The following is a 19,863-nucleotide window of genomic DNA, read 5'->3' on the forward strand; positions in this document are numbered from 1 at the left end:
AGGTTAAAAATAGCATTGCATTTCTTTACATACATATGCATAGCTTGCAAGTCTTATGCAACCAGCGATTAGTAATGCATGTCGACGACAAAAACCCGAAAACCGAATTCCCGTGTGAGCTTCCGAGTATTGCCATACCGCAGCATCCAAAGAGTAAGCATCATGGTCTTCTACGCATACAACAGCGGCTGACAATAAGTCTTTTGTATAAGTTACCTTTTGGTTTTATATAGTTTAAAATTTTCTCCATTGCTTCCATTTTCTGCTGCTTAAAACGATATGGACGACAATTCGGAAACCTGTAAACTCTCGGATAGAGAAAAATCATTGTTGGATGATAACATCAGTCTAAAAGTAAGTACTACAACTTGTGCAACAAATATGTAAGTTGAATGCGCTTTTAATCGAATTCGAATATAATTAATTTCAGGCTCAACTCAAAGAGCTCGAGACCACGTTTAATAAAATGCAAGCTGATTTTACGCGTTCTATCAAATTGAGAGAGAGGTTAGACTCCTTGTGCAAAGTTCTCCAAAAGCAGACGCAGGATATCAAGGTAAATTAACTTGTGCATGTATAAATCATGTCATGTCCAATGATCTTTGAATTGTATTCAATGTTTCCACTGCATTCGGGTGCTTTTATAATTCTGCAGGACGAAAGTGCAGCTCAAATTGGAAAAGCTGAAGGACAAGGCAACAAATTGGCACGCGAAGTTTCGGATAACATGGAAATGATGGAAAACGTCAACAAGCAACTTAGTGACATTATGAACTCAAGCTTGAAGGTAAAAATACATCAATCAATCAATAATAAATAATTTCTTAATGTTCAATTTTTAAAGGCAAAGCAGCAAAATTTGGATTTGACTGGTCAAGTAGCAGAGCTCAAAAAGGAATATGACGACCGGCACGAGGTCACAACACTTGTTTTTATAATGAATTATATATAATAAAAATGTCTTTGTGTAATCCCATGCGTCGTAAAAATTTACAGACCATGACAAATGAATTGCAAGCAGCAAGCGATGCTCTGGTTAAAACTAAAATGGAAGGTATTTATAAATTAATTTTGAGTGCCATACATATATCCAACTCATATCAACATTATGGTCTTTATAAAAGTAATTCCAATCAGATCTTTTCGTGTACTAAATGCAAGTTGATTGAAATCAATGATATGAGTTCGATATATAACAAAATCCCCATGATATTACTTATATATGATGAGTCAGGGTTGAGATATAATTTTGTCGTTCAAAGTTGCTCAGTTGCGCTTAAAAAATGCACAAGACCGTGAAACGGCATACGCCGAAATGCACAAGTTGGCGAATACGATGGTCGACAACAAACAACAAATGAAAAATGCAAAAGATTTGGAATTGGAATTGAGACAAAGGCTTACGAGCTACGATGAAAAATTCACGGGTACGACTATTTGTAAAATATAACTCAAATATATGCAAATTACCTTTCCTATTATACGCTACAGCTTTACAAGCTTCGCTTGAACAAACAAATGTGGGATATACTGCATTCACTGGCGAAATGGAGAAGGTACATACATACGTATGCAATATTTAACATGACTTGATTTAGGTGTAATTATTGAATACAAAGTTAAAATAATTTAGCAATAATTTTGATTCAAATAAAATTATAATAGGTGTCAAAAAGGACGAAAGATCTTGATAAGGAAACACAGGACTGGCAAACAAAATGGGAAATTAACAATGCTGAACTAATGGGGATTACAAAGAATCATGAGGAATTACAAACCGAAGTTGGTAAAGTTCACGAAAATTTGATAAAAATGACGAATCTTTACGCCCAGTTGGAAAAGGAACGAAGTCAATTGATGACTAAATTGGGAAAGGAGCCACCTCCGTCGCACCCACTTCCACCACTGGAACCTCCTGCAAATCCTCGCCCCGCGCATTCAGATAATCCTCTGAATAATACTCCTTCTGTTTAACACTAACGTTTATGGCCAACTAATTAACAATATTAACAATAATGCTCATACTAATTTATTAGAAATTTTCATGAGAAAACGAATTATACCCGTAACCCTTTCAGAAACCAGAGGTATAGAAGTAAACAACAAATCGTGCCTATCCATTGGAACAATAATTTTATAACAAGAATTTATCAATGACTATCTTAGGTTATAACACTAATTGTTGAAATATTAATAAAGCTGTCATTTTGAACGCAGGGACTAGTAAGACTACATTATTGTTAATCATTGAGCGACAAATAAACTTAGAAATGTTTACATATTTATATATATGTATGGAATATGTAGCATCCCAATCAACTCTAAGACGGGTTTCGTGTATTTTCAGATGGGTTTGAAGAGACTACCTCATTAATTTGCAGTTCCAAAGTCTCCAACTATGTCCGATAAAAGAAATAAAATTATTAAAGAATCAAAAAGAACACAAGAGCATTAAATTGATAATTGGACTTACCCTCTTGCGCAATTTTTCTTTAACTTCTTGAGAAGCATGCTGTTGGAAATTTGGGTTCTCATATTGATGTTTTAATTTAGTCAACCTTACTTGCAATTTTAATATCTTATTATTTTCTCCTTCTAAATATTTTTCAGTAGCCTCTCCCTACAAACAAATAGTACAATTTATACAATTTACCCAAAAATAGATAAATAAACAAGACACAACAAGCATAATATTTTAAATAAACCTTTGGTGTTGATATCTTGCAAATTTGTCCATCCAGCTGAATAATAACTGTGATAAAGCTACTTCTCTCCAATGGTGGTAGACTTCCACAAGTTAATGTGCACCGAGCCAAATTTTCAATATGTGACTTCATTGAACTAATCTCAGGAACTTGGGATGGGGTTGCGTCAATATATATAAGTGGCCTCGAGTTTGCTTTCATCCCAATTCTTGTCTTTAATGAACGAATTTCTTTAACGACTTTGATGGTCTTCAATACAGCACGATTTAATTCAGCATTGTGAAAACTTTTTAATTCTTTTGATCTTGGAAATGGTTCATCAATGAGTTGCCCAGATTGAAAGAGACGAGACCACATTTCTTCAGTTACAAAGGGAATTAATGGATGACTTAGTTTCAGTCCTGTAGAAATTGCATATTCTAAAACTAGTAGATGTTGACTTTTATCTACTCCAGCCTTCAGGTCATTTTTAATTAATTCCTACAAAAAAATAGTCCACATAAAAAATTGCCATCTGTTACCAGGAAAGATAAAAATTAAGAGATAAAAGCTTATCTTACAATGTAAACGTCGCACAATTGTTGGTAGAAGAATTTTCTTATCGATTCAGCATAAAAGTGAAACTGCCCACTGTCTAAGTATTGTTCTACATCGGACATAAACTCATACAAACAAGATAGTAGCCACAGATCGGCTTTTGACGTAACACTCATTACATCAAATGACTTGAAATTTCCAGTTGTTTTTTCTACGTTTTCCCGATACAGAAGGAAAAATCGAAGAGCCTGCCATAGCTTGTTTGTAAAGTGACGACAATTCTCTAGGTAAACCATATCCAGGCCTAATTGTTGACCTTAAACAATACATTATGGAAAACATGGGTAGTTAAAGATGTACATAATAAAATAATAAAATGTACTTATAATATGCATACCTTGTATATTTTGGGATAACAATGCAAACCTTAAAGCATCTCTTCCAAAAGGTTTAAATCCTTGTGGATACTCACTGTCCATTGTTTCAATACGTAAATCATATTCGCTACGTTCAAGATCACCTTGTTCTAGAGATTGTTTGGCTTCTTCTAACAAATCCTTTGCCAAAATAGAATGTGAGTGTGTATAATAACTTATACTTTCTTAATTGGACTTATATAAGCTGTTATAAACGTACTAGGTAACAAATCCCATTAACAACATGTAAGGGGTCGATTACATTTCCTTTAGACTTTGACATTTTCCGTCCATATTTATCGCTGATAATTCCATGCAGAAGCACATGTTTAAATGGGAACTGATTCGTAAGCGCAAAACTTATGATCACCATTCTCCAAACCCAATACAAGAGAATATCCCGTCCAGTCTCCATTAGTGAGATTTCTTTAATTTCCTAAATACATAGTATACACAAACTCTTTAAACATATTTTATGTACTGTCAAATTGACAGTGTCAATTATGAAACCAACCAACCAACCTTAAAGTCAGGCCAACCAGACAATGCTACTGGTATTAAGGATGAGCTGAACCAAGTATCCAGTACATCAGAATCCTGGATAATGGTGGACTCATCATCTATGGTAATATTGTATTTTGCCTCAATCTTTTTCTTTGCCGACTACAAAAATGAGGAATATGTGGATTAAAAGTTAAGTAGAGCTAACGGCGTGTTATGGAATGTAAGTATGTATCAAACCTGTCGATCTAAGGCGACCACCCATCCTTCCGGATGATCAATAAAACGATACACAGGTATTTCGTGGCCCCAACTTATTTGACGAGAAAGGCACCAGTCCCTTTATGTAAAAATTGTACCAACAATAGAATGAATATTGTACTGTATACTCATGAAAACAATAGTGGAAGTAAAGAAATTGAAACTTACTGAGAATTGGACAGCGTGTTTAACAAATCTACACCATAATTTTTGGGAGAAATAATAAATTCTTCTGATTTGATTGAATCAATAAAAATTTTTGTGAGTTTCTCAGTCTTCAAAAACCAGTGAGGAAGGACCTTGGGCTCCACAACATCACCAGTTCGACTACAAATATTTATAACTCCGGCATATTCTTGGACGCTTTTAAGAGCCCATTTTTTGTCTAATGCTTCTAAAACAATACTTCGAGCACTAAGACGGGGAATACCCTAAAATATTAAAACGTTTGCATTAACGTACAACGAAGCATCCTATGGTTAGAATTTAATACCTTATAATTTCCAGCGAGGTCATTTAGAAACCCGTCTCCAGTGATCACATCTAACTTTGGCAAATTGTGCGATGCACCAATGGCAAAATCCAATTTATCGTGTGCTGGTGTAATTTTTACAACACCTATTTGATTACAACGCAATGAGTTAGAGCTATGAAACATTAACATAATGTAACGACATAATTTATTTATAAACCTGTTCCAAAACTTGTTTTTACTCGGGGATCTCCAATAATCGGCAACAATTTATCATTCACAGGGTTTATCGCATTTTTCCCAATGAGATTGGCAAAGCGTGAGTCTAAGGGATTGACAGCAAGAGCAACATCTCCAAAGAGTGTTTCCGGTCTTGATGTTGCCACAAGTACTGACTGATCTGTTACATTGGATGGAAAGGAGAGTGCGCATTAAAGATAATTCGTATCATAAGCGTTAAAAAATAAATTACGTGAAGATAAACTAAATACCTGAATTCTCTAACCCATATGCCAAATTGTACAGTACACCAAACTCCACAGGGTCATCGTGATTCGGGACTTTGAAAGTCATTTTCCCTTTAAAATCAACATGATCCACTTCCACATCAGAAATCGATGACTGAAGGCAGCAGGACCAATTTACGATACCATCACCTCTTTGGATAAGACCAGCTTCAAACAGTTTAAAAAATGCTTCCTTTACAACATTTGAATGACTCTGTGAATCATATCAGAGGTTAAATCATCTTCATGCAACACACGCAATTTAATTTAAGGATAGCGTAGATAGCGGTACAAAGTTTACCTCGTCCAAAGTGTAATATACTGACTCCCAATTTAAGAGGGCGCCCAAGCTAGCTAACTGTTTTTGAATACTGTCCAAATTTTTGGATGCAATGTCTTGAATCCTGTCTCTTAATAAATCGCCTGGGCCTAAGGTGCTGTTCTCTATTTTTAATTTCCTTAATGCGATTGTGTGAGTTGCAATCCCAGCATGGTCGAATCCTGGAATCCACTCTAACTTGTACCCTTGCATAGTTTTCCTAAAAAGTTAAACAATCGCACTCAATGAAAAATTCGCCATTAAACAATGAATCTCTTCAAGTCAAGACAAACCATCTAGCTATCGTATCCTGAATGGCAATGGTTAAAGCGTGGCCGAGATGTAATTTCCCAGTAACATTTGGTGGTGGGAGTATCATTCGAAACACTGGCGAATCTTTTCGATCCAACGAAGTTCTTTTGAGCCATTTATTGTTCCATGTTTCTTCAAATAAGGCTGGTTCATACGCCTTGGGAAACTCTGACTCTATCGTGGTGGCATTAGGTGGAGTCCCCTGGTTCCCACCACCATCTCCCACCGAGGTTGTTGTCGAATACTTGAATTCGGTTTGTCTGTGTCTGAAGATGAGATAACCCCCACGTCTACTCGTTTGAAACATTGATTTCATTGTTCAGCCTAATATCTGCAAGAATCTGTCAGTGTCACTTGACCCGCAACATCGATGTTTTATTTAAACTTGCAGCATATCTATGCCAATTTACGATACGATAGTGTCCTTACTTGAAAATTTCAAGTAAGGAAATTTCAAGTTGAAATTTGGGATTGGGCATTATAATTTTATTATTTTCTGTGGGATATTTTGCTAACTAGAACTTTGCAGTAATAACGCAGGCAGTAATAATTAATTGATTATTTTATACTTATCAGTCACATTGGAATTTTGTACGATTTAAATTTTTCAAAAGTTATTTTCATAAAAATATGCAAAATTTCTATTTAGACAACCGGCAGGCAGGAGTGTGAAGTGTGATTCGTTTCCCCGCAATATATAATCAGCTGTTCCTCAATAACAATAGGGTAGACTGATTGTACGTGTAGCAAATAATAATAATTTAATAAATTTTAGATTTAGTTGACAATAATTTTGTACAAGGTTTCGTTACTGATTAATAGACAAATATCTACATTTCCTGGCATGTTACCTCAAATCGATCATTCCACCGATTTCGAGACTTTTCCATAAAATGCAAAGCAACAGTATTATAATTATAGACTGGCGAAAGTGACGCAACGATGAGACACTTGACGTGCTAAAGAACTAGCCACAGCGTTTGTCTCACCATCAGTTTAGTACCTGCTGACGGTTGACCAACTATGACAAAACGGTATATTAGCTCGTACCTTCGCGTCCTTTTAACATTCCTTGCAGTGGGGGTTTGCTTGGTTGGTGCACTTGGAAGCTTTGATGGAACCTTAACGGTGGTCCACAAGCTCACAAAGAAAACAGTCATGACCATTCATAATATCAAGCAAAACTCCAACGATCCACTTATTAAGGTATTAAAGGAATAATTGATACATATACTAGTGGGCATTAGCGGTGCATTTATTTTACTTCTATCTAATACGTATTTGCATGTTGACAGGCCAGTATATTCGTCCCATCGCCACTTGACGCCTGTTCGGTACTTAACCATTTACCAGACACCACGGGTTTGCACTTTCTCACTGCAGATCCTGTGAACATGCGGCTCTCAGCATTGCTAGTCCAAGACGGAAATTGTGATATCGAACATAAGTTGATGAATGCCCAGAATGCTGGCTATACTGGCGTTATCTTGTCCACTGAAAACGTTTTTTATCCGGATATCAATGCAAATGCTGAATATAGTTCTAACACCCCCAGCGTTTTTTTGGCTTTAGTTTCCCTATCCGAGGGGCAACTACTGCAAAAATTTGCTAAGAATTCGTAAGTAATGCTGTTACTTTATGCTTTAAAATTAATGATTTAAAATTAATTGTAATCACTAATGTTCTATTTTAGATATATTTTTCAATTTCACCGTGAACCATTCCTATCGGAGCAACTTTATGATATCGCTGCGAAAATTGTGCAACTCATGTTTGATTCAGCAATCAATTTATGGAGTTTTTGTGCACAAATCATATCCTACAACTTGAGTGGTATCATTAGAACAATTTTGTTATATTCCTTACAAATAGCTTTGCTATTACTTCCACTGGCGTTTCTTTCCTTGTTCGTGGTGGAAAAGGTACGCACGTGGATACTGTATTTGACCAGAACAACATGTTAACAATATTTAAAAACAAATTTACAATCTTTAAAAGGAGGATGTACCATCACCGTATGCAGAAGAGTACACATTTTTCTCTTGGGATAATGCTAGAGAACGAAGATATAAACGCTGGGAAAATGTTAATCACGATGAAATGAATAGCAGCGATGACGAAGTGTCTTTGCAGCGGTATCGAGATATGCTAGGCGTTCCTGTGGGTGCTACAAGACGAGATATTGAGACTGAATTCAGACGTAAATCTTTCGAGTTTCACCCTGGTAAGTAAACTGAACTTATGACAGCGATGCAAGGGATAATTAATATGTAGACAAAATTATTCTTGCAGACAAAAACATGCATTTGTCTGTGGATGATCGAGATCGAAAAGCAAAACAATTCAAAGAGCTGTATGCTGCGAAGACTGCATTGTTAAACGTCCTGGAACATTAGCTCATATAATTTTTCATTTGTTTACTAATTTAACGTCGTTTTGTTCACGTATTAATTTAATAAAGGACCCCTCTCATTCTTTTAATTGTTACAATTGTCATCTGTAAGCAACCATGCATTTTTTTAAAGAAATATTACGTGGTTTGGATTGACACTGGTGGGGATTGAATTACTTGTATAGAATATATTTATTTCAAAAATCGCTATATAATTGAATCGACCTTCACCTCGTACCCACAATTTGCATCGAGAATGCAACGTCAGTGAAACAGCAGAAATCAAACGTTAACCAGTGCAGCCAGAAAATTTTGCACAATATGCAGTGTCATTAGCTCAGTAAGTAGAGCAAAGATCTTCTGTACATACATATTGCATGGGAAGCTATTTTTACATTACGTCTACGTTTCTGGATACTCATAAACTAAATAGGACGCAGTATGTATGTATATAGGGGCTGCTTACAAATAAAAGATGAGGATTTTTAAATGCATATATACATACACATATACGTGTATGTATGTATACGAAAATAGAAAGCTAAGAAAGCCTTTTTATGCTAAAATACTTATTATATAATCGTTAATAAACATTTTATCAATCTCTTTAAAAATCAGTATGGTAGTTTTTTTAATGTATTTGAATATCGCCATCTTTCATTTGTCCGCAGCCTCTACGTTCGTATGCATATGTTCTTAAAAGTGTTGAGAAAATATTCGAAGCTCGATTTCCATTTATGACGATTTGGCAAACTTTCAACCTTAGACAGACATGTTTTCATTAGTAGCACACATTCATGCACAACACTCGGTCGTTTAAAAGAAAAGCGAGAAAGTGTTCCCCATTTGTCAGCAGTTTAAATAAACAGTGCCATTAAATATGATTGAGGTCAGGCTTGAAACAACTAAATAAGTAGTTTAATAATATTTTTCGGATTCTCTGAATAAAAATAAGTTTATAGGATAACTTTCGTACTAATTCAGACATAGGGAGGGAAACTGCCAAGTAACAATTATGGCAGTCAGGAGAACAAACTGTTACGAACAAGCACTAGCTTGCGACCAGTTTGATAAATTTTGCAATGAGAACAATCTCAAAGATATTTTGGTGCATTACCAAAGCCTATGCCGTACCTGCTCTCTGACCCCCACAAATTTTCCAGAATTTTTTGATAAAATTAAGGTGAGCTTAATTAATAAATACTTGCAAATTAAAATAACGCATATTTGTCATATTAGTCACAAGTACCTTCCTGGAGAGCAAGTGAACTTTGGGCGAAATTAGAAAAACGTGCATGCCATCCAACGTATGGTAAAGGAAAATTCTGTGCTGCAACAAGAGTAAGTTTGAATTTTAATTAAAATTTCTGAAATTTTCTCAAGGCAAAATTCAATTTAAATTATGTTTCAAACAGTTCATATCAAGTTTTCTTAAGACTATTCATACATATGCTATTCACTTATACGCAGGTTCTCATAATTGGTGGAGGTCCATGCGGTCTTCGTAGCGCAATTGAAGCACAACTTCTTGGTGCAAAAACCGTGTTAGTTGAGAAACGAACCAACTACACAAGAAACAACGTACTACACTTGTGGCCATTCGCAATATCAGATTTGCGCAATCTGGGAGCAAAGCTATTTTATGGAAAATTTTGTGCAGGTTCTATTGACCACATAAGTATTCGACAACTCCAATGTATACTATTAAAAATTGCCTTGCTGCTTGGAGTTGAGATACACTTTGGCGTTGCCTTTGAGAAGCTGTTAGAGCCGCAATGTGAAAATGATATCGGGTGGAAAGCGTCAGTATCGCCTAAAGATCATCCAGTGTCTCATTTCCACTTTGACGTCTTGATCGGAGCCGATGGACGGCGAAGTACCGTCCCGGGATTTAAGAGAAAGGCACATCGTGCAAAACTAGCCCTTGCCATCACTGTCAACTTTGTTCATAATCATACTCAGGCTGAAGGTAAGTACATTAACTGTAGCTATTAATCCCAAGTTTAAATTATGGAATACTCAAATCATCGGAATGACGTTTACCACAAAATTTTGAACCCTTTCTACGCATGGCTTTTGTACATAATGCATATGTATGTGTATGTACATAAGTCGCTTTTTGCGTATTGTTACCTTTCCTTTCATTGTGATTCATATTTATGTATGTACAGGGTGGTTAAAATGTCACGCTACAATGGAAAATTTTTCAATGGGAAAGACCCCCTAAATCTCCATTAGTTACAAGATTTTGGATTGAGATTTTTATAATTATTTTCAAAACTGATGGAAAACTGATGACGAAATTCGTAAATTATTGAATTTTAGAGAGAAAATTTCGGTAACTAATAGAAATTTACGAATTTTTCCCATCGAAAAATTTTCCATTGTGGCGTGACATTTTAACCACCCTGTATTTCGATGAGTTTATTCACAGATGCGTTTGGATTTGAATTTATTCGCACATAATTTTACATGTGAATATTGATTTATTTTATTTTAGCTAAGGTTCAAGAAATTAGTGGCGTTAACTACATTTTCAAGCAACAATTTTTTCAAGAACTTGACCAAGCCATGGGCATAGCTTTGGAAAACATTGTGTACTATAAAAATGAAACTCATTACTTCGTAATGACCCCAACCAAGCAAAGTTTGCTAGAAAAAGGTGTCCTTTTCCAGGTACGTATTTTGAATGGAACAATGATACAGCGAAAGTGCATTGAGCTTTACTCAATTTTCCTCATTATGTAATGCATAATTTAATGAACGCCTTTACAGCATTTTTAACTATTTCTTAGAACTGATTTCTTTTTTCCACATTCCTTTTTTCACAGGATTTTTCTGATCCTGAGCAGCTACTTTCTCCAGAAAATATCGACCTAGAGGCCCTACAGCTTTTCACAATGCAAGCTGTTGTATTTGCAACAAATAATCAACTTCCTAACCTCCAATTTGCCACCAACTCTCGAGGAGGACCTGACGTTGCGTTATTTGACTTTACTACAATGTATGCATCGGAAACTTCGTGCAGAGCAATAGAGCGGAAAGGTGGCAATAAATTGCTAGTCGCACTTGTTGGAGATTCTTTACTGGAGGTGAGAGGAGTACAAAATCATTGTGTATATTGATTGGTCATACATATATTGAAGCCTTCTTTGTCTTTATGTAGCCCTTCTGGCCTTTAGGTAATCCAACAAAGACATATGCTCACTTAAAAATCGAATCATTAAAACTCAAATCATTTCAACATGCCCCCATAACGTACTGTCTTCCACCTTAGGTCTTGGGATTTCAAGGGGTTTCCTGGCCTCGTATGACGCTGCATGGATGATTCGTAGCTGGGGCAAAGGCAGGGCTTCGGTTTGCGAAGTCCTCGCTGAACGAGAGTCAATTTATCGCATGTTGCCTCAAACGACTCACGAGAACTTGAATAAAGATTATGATAAATATTCCATTGATCCCAGTTCTCGATACACGAAAATTAACTTCAACTCGGTCGGAGCACGCCAAGTGAGAAATTTATTTGACTCGGATGAAGACGTAAAGGATATTTTTCTATCTATTCGGGACTCGAGAAAATGTCGCAAAGGTAAATTTGAACTTCTCCATACGATAGATGAGACGACTGTCTGTCTGTCTGCAAACGTCGCGAGTATGATATTTTTGGGGAAATTGAGACGTTTCTTGTATAACTTTCTGTTCCTCTCTAGTTTCAGAAACTGTGATTTCATTCTGGTTCAAAGAGCAACTGTCAAAGTTGGGAATCACTATCCACTCATTATTGGATATATTTACCAACGGTGATGCCTTATTAGCAATTATTCAACTATACCGAAGCGATCTAGTCGACTACTACACTCTGCATCAAGCAAATCAGAAGGATAATAATTTAATTTGGAAAAATAATGAATGCGCTTTCGATATTTTAAGAGATGAGTACAACATTCCTACAGTAAGTAATAAGTTGTAATAAATAATAGACTATTGTTCTAAATGTGAGATGCATGGCTGTCTTTGTTCCAGATAATTGATGGTGAAAGTTCCATGAATGTGACTGAAGCACATTTACCGCAACTGGTTCAATATTTGTCTCAAGTTTACAATGCGTTTAGTGGAGAAATTCCAAAACCTACAGAATTCAAACAGGTGGATACATATCTACATACGTATTTATATACAAAGTTTTATTAGTATAAACTAAATAAACTCATCAGAAGATCCTCATTTGCTTGCATCATTTAAATACTTAGGAATTTGTCAAGGAAGCGTCTCCCCCCCAGCCCAACAATTCTACTTTCCACCACACTCTCTCAATTAAGCAATTCCTCGATGCAAAGGATCAACTAGAAAAGAAGAAAGTTTTAGATGAAGCAAAATTCAAACAACGCTCACAACTGTACGAGTCGATGATGCAAGCAGAAAAGCAAAATAATTATAATCAAGATGCTGATGAAGAAAGGTCAACGTGCAGACCTGCAAGCATTCCCACGCTAAAATTAAATCCTGCAGTTGCTGCAGCAGACCTATTTTCAGCCTGTAGAAATGGGAGCAATCGTGAAAAATCATCAAACCCTAAAATCCCTTCAGATACAATGTCCATGATTAAATTGGCACGTTCAAGGTCTGACGTGGGGTACAGTAAAAATGGCGGATTTGGAAATTCGTCACAGATTCAACCTTCATCATCATCCACTTTCCAACAGAGGCCAAAAAATAAGCGCTCAGAGTTGGAGGAGGTGCAGTTGAGAATAAGAAAATCGAAGACAACCCCGTTTGGTGAAATTGTCAGTACAACATTTCTTCTGGGGAAGCATATTAATCAAAACTCAGGTTGTTTAAGTAATGAAGAGTCTGATGAGAATCCATTATCATGCGAACGAAGAAGGCTCTTAAGGCGGACAAGGTCGAGAAGTGCGTATCAGAATCTTAATGATCAGGCGCAGGCCACGACGTATTACAATGATGGAGATGAAGAAGACGAAGATCAAGAGAATGTGGACGAAGGGCGGCGGAGCACTAATCCTTTTTTTAACAACCATGAACAAGATCCCGGCTTTTCAGAACGATGCAAATTTTTGGAGAAAAGTCTTTACAACTCGGTACGTAAGAATATGAATATGACTTTGTGGAATTCCGGTGTGGAGCATAAATTTGTAATGAAATGACTTACTTAATGCCATCATTTTAGCGTCTAGTATCACGTGACCTATTTAACTTTTGACATTTTTTAATATTTGAAGGGAAGAGAAATCAAAGTGCACATTGGGGCGGCGTGGTCCCAAAAAGGCAACTCGGACTCTACCAAGAAGAAAAACAATCCCTGTCCTCCTCCTGGTACAGCTATTCCTCTGAAAAAATCTCAGAGTTCCGGCTTGACTACCGGATTTGATCCATTAAGTTCCTTTAAAAGAGGAAGCTCCTTTAATGTGAGGAATAAGATGGCGGTGGTGGAGGAATCCTTGAGCAGCAGTAGAGAGGAGGAGGAGGAGGATGAGAGAGTTGGGGTCGACAAAGGAGAAAAGGAGTCTAATCCTAAGGCTTTATTCCTGGAGAGGAGGCTGACTGAGATGAGAGCAACCCATCCAGAATGGAGGTCAGATGAAAAAATCCCGTCAGCACAACACAAAAATGACCACAACTCCCATCACCATCACTTTCACTCCAGCCAGCAACGCCGGCAACAGAGTGGAACCGCTGCCGCCGCCGCTGCTGTTCGCAACCCGGACCTAGAAAGAGGGCCCGGCAACATGAGAGAAAAGTCGCAAAGGGAGGGAAAAAAATCCAGCGGCACTTCTTCTGCAGTTGACAGTGATTTAGATTGTTTCTTGAACGCCATCGACTTTGAACGTATTGATGGCCAAGATCTGCAGGAACTTTTGTCATCCTATTAAATGAAGAACTATATTACAAAACCATCACACTCTTTTAGCGAATATGAGCAATCAAGGCAACTCGCCGCACTTTCTACTTACTTAGTTATAGTTTCTTAATAAAACTTTAACACAATAATAAAACACACGGTCTAAGGTTGTTATTTTATGGTCATTTGGAATAGAAAAAAATATATAAATGGCATTTACATGTACATATCCACATATATTTAGGAAGGCAAGTACCATCACTGTTGAGTTGATCTGTTCCGTTCCATAGATATTTTCCAGCAAGAGTCAAAGTCCAATTATAACTGCTATTTGCCTAGAATGAGGAGAAAAGAGAGAAATTGTGGAATTGTCATTCTCTGTCATCTCATCTGCATGTCGAAGGCGGCTTGAACATAAAGGGTGAGTTGTCCCTCGACATTTTTATTCCCTTCTGTATGATGACGTCCCTGCAGACTTCAAACTTCTAGGAAAACACAAAGACAAATTGCTCTCACGTTTTCACGTTGAGGTTTCCCACCTATCTATCTGCACTCCTGAATTGCATGAATCTTCTTGCTTTTAAGGGAGTGAATGAGAGTATAAGAGCTTTCACTCCTGGCTAAAGAAAGGGAAAATTTTAGCAAGTTTACTTTCTCCTTTGAAGTGCTTCTTCACAAGAAGAGGTGGATGATGCTCTTAAAATACCCATTGTTATGCTATGCAGCGTCTTTCGAAACTATCAAAGTTTTGACATGGCATCGTCTTTGGCTCCAACACCACCACCACCACCAAACTCGCAGTTAAGTACACACAGGGAAATTCATGGTAAGCCTACCGAGTAAAATGGTAAAATACTATTAACCGTTCCTTCCTTCCTATATATATTTATATATTATGCATACTGTATCTGCATTTTTAGATGTGCGTCCCCTATAAATATTTGTGAGTACTTCCATCTCATATTCGTAGAATCACTTCCGCTTTTGACTTTTGACCACATCTAAAATTTTATCATCAACATCATCAGACAAATCGAGGTCTAATTTCATCGACCTCTAGATATTGACCAGGTTGCCTTGCATTTAAAAACGTTTCATTATTACAAGACCTACCAATAATTACGGCAATTTTCAATAATAATCTCATTCTGTAGTCTGACGTTCAGAATGTATTGGAATTAAAAAAAGAATTGGAGCGTTCCATGACTCTCTGTCACATTGATATGCAGTCGACTGATCAGACGAGTGACAAATTTCCCAGAGAGATTTTTCATCGACACCATATATTACCATATACTGACTGATATAACCATAACCATCCCTATAAAAGTGTGTGCTACGCGTATCTGCAGTGGAAGGAAATTCGTTTTGGAATAATTTTCATGTTGCTGTGAGAGATTGGAGGGTGGTGACATTCTGTCACCACCATTCTGAAAAGGAGGAACTCCTTATTGATGATTCTCTCAAAATTGAGGACGATTTTTTTCATCCATTTCCAATCTAATGTTGATATCTCTCCTCAACCATTAATAATGTTTAAATAATTGGAATTCTCATTTTTTGTATTAAAAGTTGGAAATGTTGTAGAAGTTGAATGAGACAATCTAAAATCCAAATTCTACTTTTCGCCGGACTACGATAACCGTTGGAGAAAGTTGCCAATTAATTTGGAAATTAGGAAGAAGCCAAGATTTGATTGAAGGGGTTACATATATTTTTGGATGTCCGTGTGGGCTGATGATACTTGATGTCAAGTTCAGTGGTAGAAGTCAGTCATAGGCTGAGGAATAGATTGGAATTGGGGAGAACCACTCACCTCACCTTTCTCTCTCCCATCAAGAAATGTGAGATCTCGCTGGTTGCATCATCCATAGAGATACAGTTCTCAGCCTGTGTTCTCCCTTCTCGTTGGCTGGTCAGAGCACTGCTTGGTAATGTAATGCGAGTATGAATAATGCATTGGGCAAAGTGAAGAGAAGCCGGTTTCGGTTTTTGGTCCATCCAGTTGGTCGACATATTACTTTCTTACGATTACGACCCACCGGTGACTGTTCTGATGAAAGCCACAACTTTCCAACCATCCCCAGTCACTTTTATGAAACAAACGTCCGTGGTACGTACATCCGAGGAGAAGAGATCCCAAGTTCCTTTTAGGATAAACCAGCAGACAGACATTATTCGTTGTCCAATTTCTCTGATATTGGCAGTTTCGGCTTTATCCCATCAAATATATAATATCCAGTCAACCTCTCGAACTCTGCTGAATCCTTTTATTTTACTCTCAACGAAGAATTAATTTAATGTGCTCACAACGAGCGAGATTATCATAAACACTTGTCTGTGTAGGTAGTGGTCATATATGTATGCAGTGATCACCGCTAAATATTTATAAGTAAAACAGGATCCGTAAACCATACATTGGGTAACAATTGATCGATTTTTATAAAAATGCAACATTTTTTAGTTAGAAAAATAATCTTCATTCCTTTTCTCACTGCAGATTCATATATATTTGTAATCAACTTGAGAAGGTATAAGTATAGTTTTGCATATGGACAAGGAGTCGAGTATCTGGGTACACAACCCTGTCGACTGTTTATTTAAGAACCTCTCTCCTCTTGCATTCTGTCCGTCAATCCATTAAAAGTCAAAATGAGTCCGCATTCCTCGCACGTTGTTCTACGGATCACTTTCTAATAAAGCCAATAAGAAGCCAAGATGAGGAATGAAGGGGAGAGAGAGGATTTACGGCCTACCCTTCTCAACGGTCACCATTTGCCCAAGCCTCGCTCGTCTCTCTGCTCACTGGTCATCCCCGGATTTTCTTTGCGGGCATCCCTAATGTAATGTAATGTGGTAAGTAGTACTTAGTTTTCCAAGTGGCAGTATAGTGGTAAAATGTTGTATATGTATTCTACGTGTAGGACTCCTCAGGTCTTCAAAACGACGACAGACAGGAGGAACCTGACAGTCTAGGAGAAAGCAGATGGACTTTCCAAGTTGTTGTGAAGAATGAAGCACAATCTGATTTTGTGTGTCTACTTTCTGGTCTTGTTGAAGTGTGCACACACGTTTCTTCTTCTTCATGGGAGGAGGAGGAGGCAGAGAGAGGGAGGGAAAGTCTCAAAGTGGTACTTTTTTGGCATCCTGACATCACATCACCCAATAAGCAACCCATCCTGCTGTTGGAAGACACTAGTTTCGATAAAGAAACGGCGTATTTGGGGAGATTAGGAACGTGTAAGAGTAATCTAATCTAACTTTTATTTTTCGCTAAGAACAGGATTTCGTATTGAACTTTCCAAAGTAAACTCATCTTCAAGGAAATAAATGAGCTCTCTGCAGCTTCTCGTGCTCAATATTACTTTTATATATACAGGACAGCAAAGAAATGCAGAAACTCGCTTATTTTCACTGGCTTTTCCCCTGCCAGAGAAGCTGAGCTGGGATGGTTGGTTGGAAATGTTGAGACTTTTGACCATTTCCCCATTATCTTAAGCAAGAGTTGGAAGCAGGAATTAAGTATGTTCATAATGGCGACGAATGCCAAACCTGATGATTATCTCTGGTTCTCAGTGTTACGATTTCATTGATTTTCCGCCTTGCAATCCACACGGCAGTTAGGTGCCGATCGTCAATTTGGTCCAAGATGGGCTTAATATTTGATTCCCATTAAAGTTTAAATGGGCTAATCGCTCCTTGGCGTCCTTTTATTACTATTTGACCTCTCATTAAGCCACCCTTTATGAGAATAGAGTCTTCAATTTCTGTTAAGAATGGCCCATTATGCGTTTCTGAAGTTAACCACGGTACGCAGGAACTTCCCTAAAAATTCTCCGCTGATCATCATCTGCAAATATCTTACAAATATACATACGTACGTGGAAAATGAAAATTGCAAGCCAAGAAAGGTCTGTTCAGTCAGAGTTCTTAATTACAAGTTAGCCACCAAGCGTAACAAACTTGATCCTAAAATTTATCTATGGCACTATGTGCAAAATAAGTATTACACAAATTTATAATAAATAAATTCTTTCAAAAAAGCTTAGGTGAGGCTTGATGAAAAGGAGAAAACAAGCTGTTATCATCGTGTACTAAAATAATGTGGTGCATCAGTGTTCATCCTAGGATTTATAATTTTCGGTAAATATCCCAACAAATAATATGCATTAGGGACCATTTGCCTCACCGTGGGCCGTTGTCAATTGTTTAATAGATATATACCTTTTTGATGCTCAAATATTGGTATGAAAAATTTACAATAATTAAACTTCGACACTATTAAATTATAATGCTGTCTTCTATGACTAGCATGAATATATCTATTTCAAAAATTTATTTATGTAGGCCTAAATTTTTAAAATTCAGTGTTCAGATGTGGATCATATTTATGTAAGAAGTTTGATCATTAATCGATTATAGATAACGATATTCGATAACTCTTACGCAATGATCAGAACAAATTACTCAAAATTAGGAACGCACAGCAATATATTAAATAAGCAACCAAATTGGATTACTCAACTCCAATCACCAAGTTTTCTTTTTCGAAAATCCTGGTGCGTAACTTTATTTAGCGTGAGATTTGACTTTATTTCTAAATATTTTTTTGCATTACATCGTTAACTTGTTAATAGCAACCCATCATTTTCATTGGTATGTACATGTATAAGCTACCTATCCAACTTCATAAATCCCCAAAACTGTGGAACTTCGTAAATCCAGTATCATCTCGTACATATTTTCACAGTGGTGAACATTGACAAAATATATAATTTAATTACATTCTTTGTACCATTAAACGGCCCACGGTGAGGCAAATGGTCCCTAATGCATATTATTTGTTGGGATATTTATCGAAAATGATAAATCCTAGGATGAACACTGATGCACCACATTATTTTAGTACACGATGACAACAGCTTGTTTTCTCCTTTTCATCAAGCCTCACCTAAGCTTTTTTGAAAGAATTTATTTATTTTTTTGTTTTTAAGCCTACAAATAAGAGTCCCTCCCAAATTAACTATCCCCTAGGGTGTAGATGTGTTGCATTGCATACCAAATTAATTATAACCTGTGGGTGCGGATGCGTCGCATATTAGATTACTTCCCCTATATGTAAGCGTGAATGCAAACTTTAGTACTGAGCTATTACATTCTTAAAAATCCGGTGTTAATCGTCACCAAATGATGTGCATATGTGACTTCACCATGCGGCAATAACCTAATGGTCTCACCTAATGGTGGTAAAATTAACACCAGCCAATGACAATTTGTTCCCATGCGGGTAAGATTTATCATCAAGAGGTGAAAAACATTATCACCATTTGGTTAAGTCGCATATGTAATGTACATCATTTGGTGACGATTAACACTGGGTTTTAAGAGTGTACTACATTACTTATCAATACCATTTTTATAGAGTCGTGTTTGAATACTTTGAATACAGCTTGGTATTATTTTAATGTTGAATTTCTAAGAGTGTAGTAAATTAGTTTCTCCTGTGGGTGTGGACTCACAGTTAAGAATGTGCATAAATATTAGATATGCACATATTCAGATGCACATATTTCCATACGCCAGCA

The 19,863-nt window shown here is 36.8% G+C and overlaps 4 protein-coding genes across 5 annotated transcripts; 3 read left to right on the forward strand and 1 right to left on the reverse strand.

Moving 5' to 3' along the window:
• Nucleotides 1-19: 19 nt before the first annotated feature.
• On the forward strand, nt 20-2,212 carry LOC110851364 (cytotardin). Its single transcript, XM_022099109.2, has 9 exons — nt 20-153; nt 234-354; nt 431-556; nt 656-787; nt 845-916; nt 997-1,054; nt 1,263-1,427; nt 1,492-1,556; nt 1,666-2,212. Exons 2-9 carry the CDS (start codon nt 280-282, stop codon nt 1,972-1,974), a joined length of 1,002 nt encoding a protein of 333 aa, XP_021954801.1. The 5' UTR covers nt 20-153; nt 234-279; the 3' UTR covers nt 1,975-2,212.
• On the reverse strand, nt 2,014-6,703 carry LOC110843105 (valine--tRNA ligase). The gene is made up of 14 exons (XM_022089033.2): nt 6,011-6,703; nt 5,700-5,937; nt 5,384-5,612; nt 5,113-5,292; nt 4,914-5,038; nt 4,589-4,851; nt 4,400-4,499; nt 4,181-4,321; nt 3,879-4,094; nt 3,640-3,799; nt 3,266-3,558; nt 2,706-3,185; nt 2,474-2,620; nt 2,014-2,396 (listed from the first exon to the last, which is right to left on the reverse strand). Exons 1-14 carry the CDS (start codon nt 6,343-6,345, stop codon nt 2,322-2,324), a joined length of 2,982 nt encoding a protein of 993 aa, XP_021944725.1. The 5' UTR covers nt 6,346-6,703; the 3' UTR covers nt 2,014-2,321.
• A 65-nt stretch (nt 6,704-6,768) lies between these two features.
• LOC110851372 lies at nt 6,769-8,516 on the forward strand. Its single transcript, XM_022099122.2, has 5 exons — nt 6,769-7,235; nt 7,325-7,647; nt 7,723-7,951; nt 8,028-8,253; nt 8,322-8,516. Exons 1-5 carry the CDS (start codon nt 7,053-7,055, stop codon nt 8,423-8,425), a joined length of 1,065 nt encoding a protein of 354 aa, XP_021954814.1. The 5' UTR covers nt 6,769-7,052; the 3' UTR covers nt 8,426-8,516.
• A 595-nt stretch (nt 8,517-9,111) lies between these two features.
• On the forward strand, nt 9,112-14,452 carry LOC110843113 (F-actin-monooxygenase MICAL2). 2 transcript variants are annotated; one of them, XM_022089042.2, is made up of 11 exons: nt 9,112-9,604; nt 9,661-9,762; nt 9,892-10,390; nt 10,922-11,097; nt 11,253-11,513; nt 11,588-11,603; nt 11,699-12,007; nt 12,129-12,370; nt 12,442-12,564; nt 12,669-13,517; nt 13,659-14,452. In XM_022089042.2, the coding sequence occupies exons 1-11, from the start codon at nt 9,437-9,439 to the stop codon at nt 14,307-14,309; spliced, it is 3,396 nt and encodes a 1,131-aa protein (XP_021944734.1). In that variant the 5' UTR covers nt 9,112-9,436; the 3' UTR covers nt 14,310-14,452. The 2 variants fall into 2 exon arrangements, with proteins under 2 accessions (XP_021944734.1, XP_035704208.1); XM_035848315.1 differs by having other exon boundaries at nt 9,114-9,310.
• Nucleotides 14,453-19,863: the final 5,411 nt, after the last annotated feature.

The sequence above is a fragment of the Folsomia candida genome, unplaced genomic scaffold (genome assembly GCF_002217175.1).
Source record: "Folsomia candida strain VU population unplaced genomic scaffold, ASM221717v1 Fcan01_Sc001, whole genome shotgun sequence".
NCBI lineage: Eukaryota > Metazoa > Arthropoda > Collembola > Entomobryomorpha > Isotomidae > Folsomia > Folsomia candida.